This window comes from Aquarana catesbeiana, linkage group LG13 (assembly GCF_042186555.1).
Source record: "Aquarana catesbeiana isolate 2022-GZ linkage group LG13, ASM4218655v1, whole genome shotgun sequence".
In the NCBI taxonomy this organism is placed as follows: Eukaryota; Metazoa; Chordata; class Amphibia; order Anura; family Ranidae; genus Aquarana; species Aquarana catesbeiana.
In genome coordinates this window covers 4,886,330-4,898,924 of record NC_133336.1, presented here as the reverse complement: position 1 = coordinate 4,898,924, position 12,595 = coordinate 4,886,330, and the positions used below count along the sequence as shown (strand labels likewise).

At 45.6% G+C, this 12,595-nt stretch overlaps 1 protein-coding gene across 1 annotated transcript in view; it reads right to left on the bottom strand.

The window, feature by feature from the left end:
- UNC79 (unc-79 homolog, NALCN channel complex subunit) overlaps positions 1-12,595 on the bottom strand; it is a 270,207-nt gene that overhangs the window by 237,452 nt on the left and 20,160 nt on the right. Inside the window, exon 2 of the mRNA XM_073609763.1 lies at positions 7,691-7,811. Coding sequence (XP_073465864.1) covers positions 7,691-7,811 — 121 coding nt within the window. The remainder of the gene's footprint in view (positions 1-7,690; positions 7,812-12,595) is intronic.

The following is a 12,595-nucleotide window of genomic DNA, read 5'->3' as shown; positions in this document are numbered from 1 at the left end:
ACTTACCCTCCGTGTAATCCTAACACTTACCCTTCATGTAATCCCAATACTAATCTTCCCTATAACATAAAGTTCCTTGTAACTCAACTCTAACCCACCCTGTAATCCTAACACTTTGAGTAACCTTTGAGTAATCCTAACTTTTACCCTTCATGTAATCCCAACACTTACCCTTCATGTAATCCTAACACTTACCCTTCATGTAATCCCAACACTTACCCTTCATGTAATCCTAACACTTACCCTTCATGTAATCCCAACACTTACCCTTCATGTAATCCTAACACTTACCCTTCATGTAATCCCAACACTTACCCTTCATGTAATCCCAACACTTACCCTTCATGTAATCCTAACACTGACCCTTCATGTAATCCCAACACTGACCCTTCATGTAATCCCAACACTTACCCTTCATGTAATCCTAACACTTACCCTTCATGTAATCCCAATATTAATCCTGCCCGTAACTCAACTCTAGCCCATCCTGTAATCCTAACACTAACACTCCCTAGAACCCAAAACGATCCCTTCCTGCAGCTCTAACCCTCATTTAACCTCAACACTAACCCCTCCCTGTAATCCTAACAAACACTTATAGGAAACTGTCAGGGACTTTAAAGTTGAGCTTTTGGAATTACACAAAAAATACCCTCACAGTGCACCCCCCTCCCCCCCCCCCTACAATGCTTGTAAGGGATAACTTCTTGCTAGGTCTAGGGGTAGAGGAATGAGATGGAATACTCACCTTCTTCCTGTAACCCCCCCGAGACCCTCCAGCCAGCGGTGTCATCAAATACATAGCCCTGCATTGTACATGAGGACAACGCAGGCCCGTCCACAACCCAGAGCCTTCCAGAATAGGGGGGAGTCCCGGAATAAGGCAAGGGTTACATCTTACTCCCCTAACCCTAGACTTATGTAGTATGGGGGGGGGGGATATTTTTGTGCTATTACCAGAGGTCAACTTTAAACCCCCTAACAGTTTCTTATAAGTGATTATGTTAGGGTTACATGAGGGTTAGTGTTAGGGTTAGGGTAAGGTTACTGTTACTAGGAAGGTTAGTGTTAGGGTTACATGAGGGTTAGTGTTAGGGTAAGGTTACTGTTACTAGGAAGGTTAGTGTTAGGGTTACAGGTAGGGTTAGTGTTAGATTACAAAGAGGGGTGGTGTTAGGATTACGGGGAGGGTTAGTGTGACAATTAGTGTTGGGATTACAGGGAAGATTAGTGCGGAGTTACAAGAGAGGGTTAGTGCTAGAATCTCAGTAAGGGCTAGTGTTGGCTTACAAGGAAGGATAGAGTTGCAATAAGGGGAAGGTTAGTGTTAGGATTACAGGCATTGTTAGCGTTGAATAACAGGGAGGGTCACTGTTGGGTTACATATAGGGTTAGTGTTACAGAGGTTAGTGTTAAGTTACAAGAATGGTTAGTGTTAGGGTTAAAGGGACAGTTAGTGTTAGGCTTACAGGGACGGTTATTGATGGATTACAGGGACGGTTAGCGTTAGGATTACAGGGAGGGTTAGTGTTAGGGTTACAGGGAGGGTTAGTGTTAGGGTTACAGATAGGGTTAGTGTAATGATTAAAGGGACGGTTAGTGTAATGATTACAGGGAGGGTTAGTGTTAGGATTACAGATACGGTTAGTGTTAGGATTACAGGGACGGTTAGTGTTAGGATTACAGGGATGGTTAGTGTTAGGATTACAGGGAGGGTTAGGGTTACAGATAGGGTTAGTGTTAGGATTACAGGGACGGTTAGTGTTGGGGTTACAGATAGGGTTAGTGTTGCATTATAGGGACGGTTATTATTGAATTGCAAGGAGGGTTAGGGTTAAATTTACATTTAGGCTTAGGGTGAGAGTTAGTGATAGGGTTACAGATGTGAAGGCTAGTGATAGGGTTACAGATGTGAAGGTTAGTGTTAGGGTTACAGATGTGAAGGTTAGTGTTAGGGTTACAGATGTGAAGGCTAATGATAGGGTTACAGATAGGGTTAGTGTTAGCATTACAGGGACGGTTAGTGTTAGGATTACAGGGAGGGTTAGTGTTAGGATTACAGGGACGGTAAGTGTTGGGGTTATAGATAGGGTTAGTGTTGGATTACAGGGACGGTTAGTGTAATGATTAAAGGGACGGTTAGTGTTAGGGTTACAGATGTGAAGGTTAGTGTTAGGGTTACAGATGTGAAGGTTACAGATATGAAGGTTAGTGTTAGGGTTACAGATATGAAGGTTAGTGTTAGGGTTACAGATGTGAAGGTTAGTGTTAGGGTTACAGATATGAAGGTTAGTGTTAGGGTTACAGATGTGAAGGTTAGTGTTAGGGTTACAGATGTGAAGGTTAGTGTTAGGGTTACAGATGTGAAGGTTACAGATATGAAGGTTAGTGTTAGGGTTACAGATGTGAAGGTTACAGATATGAAAGTTAGTGTTAGGGTTACAGATATGAAGGTTAGTGTTAGGGTTACAGATGTGAAGGTTACAGATGTGAAGGTTAGTGTTAGGGTTACAGATGTGAAGGTTAGTGTTACAGATGTGAAGGTTAGTGTTAGGGTTACAGATGTGAAGGTTAGTGTTAGGGTTACAGATGTGAAGGTTAGTGTTAGGGTTACAGATGTGAAGGTTAGTGTTAGGGTTACAGATGTGAAGGTTAGTGTTAGGGTTACAGATGTGAAGGTTAGTGTTACAGATGTGAAGGTTAGTGTTAGGGTTACAGATGTGAAGGTTAGTGTTAGGGTTACAGGTGTGAAGGTTAGTGTTAGGGTTACAGATGTGAAGGTTAGTGTTAGGGTTACAGATGTGAAGGTTAGTGTTAGGGTTACAGATGTGAAGGTTAGTGTTAGGGTTACAGATGTGAAGATTAGTGTTAGGGTTACAGATGTGAAGATTAGTGTTAGGGTTACAGATGTGAAGGTTAGTGTTAGGGTTACAGATGTGAAGGTTAGTGTTAGGGTTACAGATGTGAAGGTTAGTGTTAGGGTTACAGATGTGAAGGTTACAGATGTGAAGGTTATTGTTAGGGTTACAGATATGAAGGTTAGTGTTAGGGTTACAGATATGAAGGTTAGTGTTAAGGTTACAGATGTGAAGGTTAGTGTTAGGGTTACAGATGTGAAGGTTAGTGTTAGGGTTACAGATGTGAAGGTTAGTGTTAGGGTTACAGATGTGAAGGTTACAGATGTGAAGGTTATTGTTAGGGTTACAGATATGAAGGTTAGTGTTAGGGTTACAGATATGAAGGTTAGTGTTAAGGTTACAGATGTGAAGGTTAGTGTTAGGGTTACAGATGTGAAGGTTAGTGTTAGGGTTACAGATGTGAAGGTTAGTGTTAGGGTTAAAAGGGAAAACTATCAGCAGTGATCTCCTGATGCCAGAAGCGAATCTATCCGGAGACACCATTCTCCTCCATAATGAACATTCCTCATCTGAGAATGGTGAGAACTTCCCTGGTGTCTCTATGACCAGCTCTGGTCGGCCTGGAGCTCCTGTATTTGGGGAGAATCAGAGAAGTTGTGTTGCTGTGTATAGAATGAGGTGGAATATTTCCCAGGAGATCTCACCACACACACACCATCCACTCCCAGCACTCTCTAATGGATTGCCAGTGAAGAGGAGCGATGACGGCTGAAGGATTATTAACCACACAATCGCTGGAGACGTCAGATTGTATAAATTGTTCCTTCTTCACTCTCATAACCCGACCAGATCATCAGATCAGCCCGGCAGGTGAAGGGTCATTTCTCCTAATAAATGGTTACGGTTAGAGAAGTGTGCAGAAGAATAGCCTGGCACTAACCCCTCCCCCCCCACTCTCTGATGGACACACCAGCAGGTAGGTCCTGAGGTTCACCAGCCTGTCCTGGTTGCTGTGGAGTCTCCCTGTGGCTCCTGTAAGTTTAAATGTATCTAAACCCCAAAAACCAAAAATGTCACATTGCGGTTTACCAGTACTTAGAGCTGGAGGCTGCGCTGGTTTTCCTTTTTCAGGCTAGGTATGCTTCTGCAAGTGCAGAAAATACCAGTTGATCCTGCCAGAAATCCAGCATGGCTGTAACAATCTGGGCACTGAACTGAAATTTCCACCAATGTTACCGGCTCTTACTAGTTCTGCTCTGTGAACTACAGACCCCCCCTGGTAAAAAATAAAAAATTAGGAGAGGTAGGAGTTTGTAATCCAGATCAGAAGAGTGGCCTACATAGATGTCAACGTTCCCGGATTTGCCGGGACAGTCCAGCAACTTGGCCCTATTCCCTATGTTCCGCTGATGTTGTGTCCCGGGCCATGTCCTGCGACCAGAGCACTTACCTTATTTGTGTTACTGCACTAACACAACAAGGAATTAGTTGTGGGGATTGCAAACATGGGGTGGGCGGTCCCTGAATATTCAAAGCTGTGATCAAGCCAGGACCAACCCAGAAAGTGGGCATACTGGGTGTTCCCTGAATAGTTACAGGTGGAGTCTGGATAGGACCCACCCATAAAGTGGCATAATGGGTGTTCCCTGAATGATTTCAGGTCAAGTCTGGATGGGACCAACCCATAAAGTGGGCATAATGGGTATTCCCTGCATAGATACAGGTGGAGTCTGGATAGGGCCCACTAATAAGGTGGCATAAAGGGTGTTCCCTGCATGATTTCAGGTGGAGTCTGGATGGGACCAACCCATAAAGTGGGCAAGATTGGCCTTCCCTGCATAGTTACAGGCGAAGTCTGGATAGGACCCACCCATAAAGTGGGCATAATGGGTATTCCCTGCATAGATACAGGTGGAGTCTGGATAGGACCCACTAATAAGGTGGCATAAAGGGTGTTCCCTGCATGATTTCAGGTGGAGCCTGGATGGGACCAACTCATAAAGTGGGCATAATGGAGTTCCCTGCATAGTTACAGATGGAGTCTTGATAGGACCCACCCATAAGGTGGCACAATGGGAGTTCCCTGTATGATTTCAGGTGGAGTCTGGATGGAACCAACCCATAAAGTGGGCATAATGGGGTTCTCTGCATAGTTACAGACGGAGTCTGGATGGGACCAACCCATAAAGTGGGCAAGATTGACCTTCACTGCACAGTTAAAGGCGAAGTCTGGATAGGACCCACTAATAAGGTGGCATAATGGGTGTTCCCTGCATGATTTCAGGTGGAGTCAGGATGGGACCAACCCATAAAGTGGGCAAGATTGGCCTTCCCTGCATAGTTACAGGCGAAGTCTGGATAGGACCCACCCAATTAAGTGGCACAATGGGCATTCCCTGCATAGTTACAGACAGAGTCTTGATGGAACCAACCCATAAAGTGGGCATAATGGGCGTTCCCTGCATAGTTACAGACGGAGTCTGAATAGGACCAACTCATAAAGTGTCTCGAGATTTAGGCGCAGAATGTTGATATGAGCCTAGGGTGGCAACAATTCATAAATACAGTAGTGAGTGTTGTCACCCTGGGATAGCAAGTGTGTTACTGGCAGGATCACCAGGTGAAAATAAAGCAAAAAAAAAAAGCATGCAGCCGCCACATCTAAGGACTGGTAAGCTGCAATATATGACATTTTTGCTATTGGGTTTAAATACAAATGAAAATAAATGAAACATGACTAGGGGGACAGTAACAGCTGTAGCAGGAGGTGACTTAGGAAATCGGGGGCAGAGATCTCCCCAACTGTTTAAAGCCGGCATGAAGAAGAAGTATCATCACAACCTGAAAATTGTTGTTTAATCCCCCCCCACCCCACCCAGGGGACCAAGTGCATGTAGAATTTAGTCCTATACGAATCTGAGCTGTAATCTATTCCACATCCCCCACCCCCCACCACCACCACCATTCGACCACCAAATTTCCAAATTTCTAATGAGGGGTGGTGCCAACAATCATCATGTGCTAAAGATGAGCACCATCATTCACAACAGCAAAAGCCACCAGCTTTCCATCTTCTTCCCACTCATTGTCCTCCTGTCCACTTGCCCTCTGGGGTAACACAAGGTTTTTAGAATGCCAATTATTCCTTTAAATTCCCACCCACTTTGGCTGTAGGTGAATTATTCCTTTAAATCTTTACCCACTTTGGCTTTGGGTGGATGATTCCTTCAAATACCCCACTCCCTTTGGCTTTGGGTGGATGATTCCTTTTAATCTCCACCCACTTTGGCTATGGCTGGAGGATTCCTTCAAATCCCCCCACTCACTTTAGCTTTGGGTGGAGGATTCTTTTAAATCTCCACCTACTTTGGCTTTGGGTGGAGGATTCCTCTAAATCCCCACCCACTTTACCTTTGGGTGGATGATTCCTTTAAATCCCCACCCACTTTGGCTTTGGGTGGATGATTCCTTTAAATTCCCACCTACTTTGGCTTTGGGTGGATGATTCCTTTAAATTCCCACCTACTTTGGCTTTGGGTGGATGATTCCTTTTAATCTCCACCTACTTTGGCTTTGGGTGGATGATTCCTTCAAATCCCCCACTCACTTTGGCTTTGAGTGGAGGATTCTTTTAAATCTCCACCTACTTTGGCTTTGGCTGGATGATTCCTCTAATGCCGCGTACACACGGTCGGACTTTTCGTCTACAAAAGTCCAACGGACGCTGACGGACTAAAGCTGGCTGGTAATCCGATCGTGTGTGGGCTTCTCCGGACTTTCAACTGACTTTTTTAGCCTCAAATCCGACGGACTTTAGATTTGAAACATGCTTCAAATCTTTACGTCGTAAGTACGACGGACCCCGAAATCCGCTCGTCTGTGTGCTAGTCCGACGGACAAAAACCCATGCTAGGGCAGCTATTGGCTACTGGCTATGAACTTCCTTATTTTAGTCCGGTGTACGTCATCACGTACGAATCCGTCGGACTTTTGTGTGGTCGTGTGTAGGCAAGTCCGTTCGTAAGAAAGTCTGCCGCAAGTCCGCCGAAGGTACGTCGGAAGTATGTCGGACAGGCTGTCGGACTTTTGTAGACGAAAAGTCCGACCGTGTGTACGCGGCATTAATCTCCACCTACTTTGGCTTTGGGTGGAGGATTCCTTCAAATACCCCACTCCCTTTGGCTTTGGGTGGATGATTCCTTTTAATCTCCACCTACTTTGGCTATGAGTAGAGGATTCCTTCAAATCCCCCCACTCACTTTAGCTTTGGGTGGAGGATTCTTTTAAATCTCTACCTACTTTGGCTTTGGATGGAGGATTCCTCTAAATCCCCACCCACTTTAGCTTTGGGTGGATGATTCCTTTAAATCCCCGCCCCCTTTGGCTTTGGGTGGATGATTCCTTTAAATTCCCACCCACTTTGGGTGGATGATTCATTTAAATTCCCACCCACTTTGGCTTTGGGTGGATAATTCCTTTAAATTCCCACCTACTTTGGCTTTGGCTGGATGATTCCTCTAAATCTCCACCTACTTTGGCTTTGGGTGGATGATTCCTTCAAATCCCCCACTCACTTCGGCTTTGGGTGGAGGATTCCTTTAAATCTCCACCTACTTTGGCTTTGGGTGGATGATTACTTTAAATCTCCACCTACTTTGGCTTTGGGTGGAGAATTCCTTAAATTGGCTTTAGAAAGCCTTCATTGCAGAGATCGTGTGGTTAATAGGAATTTTTTGTTTTATAGGAGCATTGAGAAAGCAGAAATCCAGGCAGAACTGAGCTGTGCCTCGTTGTTTCATCTTTTATTCACTGGAGGAAAATAGAATTCTCACCTTAACAGTGTCTGAGAGAAGTACTTCAGGGTGTTGGCAATGTCAGTTCCCGTTGGCACTGGGTAGGTATTATGGATGACGCGGTGGTGGTACTCATGTAGGTATCGGATCTTGGAGGCAACTGTGTAACAGAGAGGTAAAAAGAAACAAAGTGTCGAGTCTGAATAAAAGTTTAACACATATAAGAAATGCAAACAATGGAGGTGGAGAGCAAACCTTGGGTGGGGGGTAACAAGGAAGGATGAGGGTCTGGTAACTCACACTACCTAGACCAGCTTCTATACAGTCAACTACATGACTGTCCAAAAAGGACAGATGTGGAAAAACAACTAAAAAAATCCCTTAAAAAAAAAAAGAAAGATAAAATTGCTACGCAAACCAATTACGGCATCAGGGCTAGTATGGATGGATGAAGAGATCTGGACAGCCGCACACCGGAATAAATTATATTCGTCTATTCATTCGTGAAAAAGGATCATGGGGTACGTAGGGCACCACTGTAGGTGGCACAGAACGGCATCAGGGCTTTAGAAATAAGGAACGCGTTTCAGGGGATCACAAAGGTCTCCCTTCGTCAGGGCTCATTAGGACAGGGGGGGGGCAGGAGTCTGATAAAAAGGAAACGTATTCGCTTATATAAACCTAAACAAATAGTGTTGCCCTACAAAAACAATTATAACAATAAAAAAAAATATGAACTCAGTGGTAGCTCATGGGAAAAAAAAAAGTAAAAAAAAGCCCCCACATAGTGTAGAAGGTCTAATAAAATGCTTTACTTAAAAAAAGTAATGCACTTACAAAAGGTTAAACATCCATGTGCATTTGAAATAAAACAAGACGCCAAACAATTCCCGACACTTCCGTGTTGGCACTGAAGCACGATGACATCAGCAATGGGCTCCGCCCTACGTGTTTTGTTTCATCAGACGTCATCTGGGGCTTATATGCTATGGAGATGCTACAGAAGCCAGGTAGGGCCTACCCCGCAGCGATTTTATCCCTTTCCTACACTATCCAAAACTTAAAACAGAAGTTTGTCGTAAACATTCCCTTTAAAGCCCAACTGAACCTTCAGATGAAATCAGCTAAATACATAGTTACATAGTTAGTCTGGTTGAAAAATCCTTTTCTTTCGACGGACATCACGGGACACAGAGCCACAGTAATTACTGATGGGTTATAGGGTATCACTAGGTATTGGACACTGGTCACACCCTAATCAGGAAGTTCAACCCCCTATATAACCCCTCCCCTTCCAGGGATACCTCAGTTTTGTAGCAAAGCAGTATAGGTGTATTAGAAGAGGGGCGGGACCTCTGTGTCCCGTGATGTCCGTCGAAAGAAAAGGATTTTACAGGTAAGCTGTAATAAAAAATCCTATTTTCTTTTCTCGGACATCACGGGACACAGAGCCACAGTAATTACTGATGGGATGTCCCAAAGCAATGCCAACTGAGGGGGGGGAATCACAACCAAGTAGGGTGCTATCAGACCTGAGGACCTTGTACCGCTGTCTGCAGCACACTACGCCCAAAGGCGATATCCTCATGCCTTCTCACATCCACCTGAAAGAATCTGGTGAATGTATGAACTGAAGACCAGGTTGCGGCCTTGCAGATCTGAGCCATAGAGGCCCGGTGATGCACTGCCCAAGAAGCACCAATAGCCCTTGTGGAATGTGCCTTGATCTGAAACGGGGGAACCTTCCGTTTCAAACCGTAAGCTTGAATAATCAACTGTCGAATCCATTTAGAAATGGTCGCTTTTGACGCTGCCTGTCCTCTATTGGGACCCTCCGGCAGCACGAACAAGACATCCGTCTTGCGGATCTGAGCAGTTGCCTCCAGATAGGTCTTGACTGCTCTTACTACATCCAAAGAATGTAATGACCTTTCTTCCGAAGAACAAGGTTCTGGAAAAAAGGAAGGTAGCACAATGTCTTGGTTTAGATGAAAATCTGAAACCACCTTCGGTAAAAAAACTAGGATGAGGGCGCAGTACCACTCTATCCTTGTGTATAATCAAGTAAGGCTCTTTACAGGGAAGAGCTGCTATTTCTGATACTCTTCTAGCAGAAGAGATAGCTACCAGGAAAATGAGTTTCCTCGTCAGTAAGACCAAAGGAATCTGACGTATTGGTTCAAAAGGTTGTTTTTGTAACACCGATAGAACCAAGTTCAAGTCCCAGGGGTTTAGGGGCGCCTTAACCGGAGGATTAAGACGCATCACCCCCTGTATAAAGTTTCGGATCAGAGAATGCGAAGCAAGCAGCCGTTGAAACAACACTGATAAGGCCGACACCTGGCCCTTGATGGTACTCAAGGCCAGCTTCATCTCTAATCCTAATTGTAGAAAATCCAGAATTCTACCTATGACATATTTCCTGGGATGCCAACCCCTGGATTCACACCAGGATACATAAGCTTTCCAGACACTATGATAAATCATTCTGGAAGCTGGCTTCCTTGCCTTGATCAAGGTAGATATGACAGGACCTGAAAGCCCACGATTTTTCAGAACGTGGGATTCAATAGCCCACCCGTCAAATCTAGCATTTGTGAGGCAGGCTGGAACACCGGACCTTGAGCTAACAGGTCTGGGTGTATCGGTAGGGTCCACCGGGAACCCACCATCATCCCTGCTATTTCTGCTTATCAGGTTCTTCTGGACCAAACGGGGGCCACCAGAAGTGCCGACTTCCCTTCTTGCCTGAGTCTGCGAAGGAGCCGTGGCAGTAGCAGAATGGGAGGGAATGCATAAATCCGTGAGAGCCGATGCCACGGAATCACCAACGCATCCGTCCTGCCTGCAAGAGGATCCCAGGCAACCGGTAGGAAGGATTTCCCCTTCTGTAGGTTTTCGGGTATGAGCCATCAACTGAGGCTCTGACGCATCGCATGCGATAGGTGCATTGGAAAGTTTAATGCCTGCACCTTCCTGTTCCAGATCAACAGAATACTGTGTTACAACAGTTCTGCTTGGAACTGCGCATAGGGAACTGCTTCGAATGAAGCCACCATCTTCCCCTGCAGCCTTATACAAAGGCGGACAGAAAGACCCTTCTTGGCCCTGACTGTCAGAATCAGCTCCCTTAGAGCAGTGATCTTTGCCTGCAGACACTTCAGTTAAGCAGGAAAACTGGGCACATATAGGCCTGCATCTCTGATGCCTATTGATATCAGAAATTCTCCTCCCTGCAGGACGGAGATTACTGTCTGAATTGATTCCAAACGAAAGGACTGCATCCTTGGGAATCGTTTCAGATCTCTCAAATCCAAAATGGGTCTGTCGTCCCCATTTGGTTTTCGGACCATAGAAAGATTGGAACAAAGTCTCAATCCTTGATCCTTTGTGGGAACCCCCACAATGACCTCTTGCGACAAAAGTCGCTTTATCGCTAGAAGGAGCGACTGCTTCTCTTCTGGCTTTCTGGGAACACCTGATCTGAGGAAACGAGGAGAGGGACATTCTTGGAACTCCAGTCTGTACCCTAAGGTTACCGTGGAGATCACCCATCTGTCCTGGAAGTCCTTCTGCCAGGGCCCTGAGAGCTGCAGCAGTCTTTCCCCCCACTCGAGCAAGCGGGGCGCCCCTTCATGAAGAGGTCTTAGTGTCTTGCTTAGAAGACCTTTTCCCCCAGGATTTCTTGTGTCCCTGGGGTTGACTCTTGTTTCTTGCCCCATACGGAGGAGACCCTCGTGACTGCCTGGAGGCTGATGCCCCTGGCGCTGGGGAAAGAGTCCGTTTAAAAGAGGGACGCTTACTCTTCTTCTTATCAGGTAAGAGAGTGCTTTTCCCACAGGAGATCATCTTGATATAATTATCCAAGTCCTCTCCAAACAACCTTTCACCACGGAAGGGAAACCCAGCCAGTAGCTTCTTACATGGTGCTTCGGCTGACCAGTTTTTCAACCATAAGATTCTACGTATATGCACCAACCCAAGCAAGAGGCGAGAGGTTTGCACGATAGAATCTCTAATGGCATCAACAGCATAACATAAAGCCGCAGGAAGGTTAGCAAACCCCTGGGCCTGCTGTTCAGGTAATACTTTGATGACCTGTTTAACATGGTCTCTTAAGTATTGACAGACTCCAATCGCTGCTACTGCAGGTTGGGCCACTGATCCTGCTAAAGAGAACACATCTTTCAATAAGAAGTCCATCTTCTTATCCACAGGATCTTTGAGCATCTGAGCATTGTCTACAGGACAAGTCAGATTACTATTTACAGAGGAAATGGCCGCATCAATGGCCGGTATTCCCCACCTCTTAATAAACTTTTCTTCCATAGGATAAAGTGTAGAAAACTTTTTCGGCGGAAGAAATCGCTTATCTGGGTGATCCCACTCAGAATAAAGCAGCTTTTCAAGTAAATTATGAACAGGAAAAGCATGTGCTGCTTGGAAAGGTTTCAGTGACCCCAAAGCAGAAGAGGTTTCTGTAGTAGTTTCAGGTAGGGACAACTTAAATGTGGAGCGGACCAAACCAGTGAGGATCTGCACTAAGACTTTCTCCTCTTGGGAAGTCGCAGAGGGTCGCTCTCCACCTGAATCCTCCGAAGAGGAATCATCTGTCCCATCCCGATCCTCTGAAAGGGATTCATCTCCTTTATCCCAGAGCTCCTCTGACTGAGGGTCTTGGGAAGCAGAGGAAGGCCTTGTGCGTTTTCTTTCACTGCGTGAAGATGTAATCGCGGCCATTAGCTTTTTCTCTAATCCAGAAATGGTTGAGGAAAAAACTTCTTGTGTAATGTACACAGGGGCTGAAGTGCCGGCAGCAGATGTAGCCCCTAACCCCAATGGCTCTCCCTGTCCAGCTGCCCCTGGTCCCTCAGGAGGGGATGGTGTAGCAGACAGGGGGTCCTCAGAACCTGAACGAGACCCCCTAGTGCCTCTGGTTCTTGG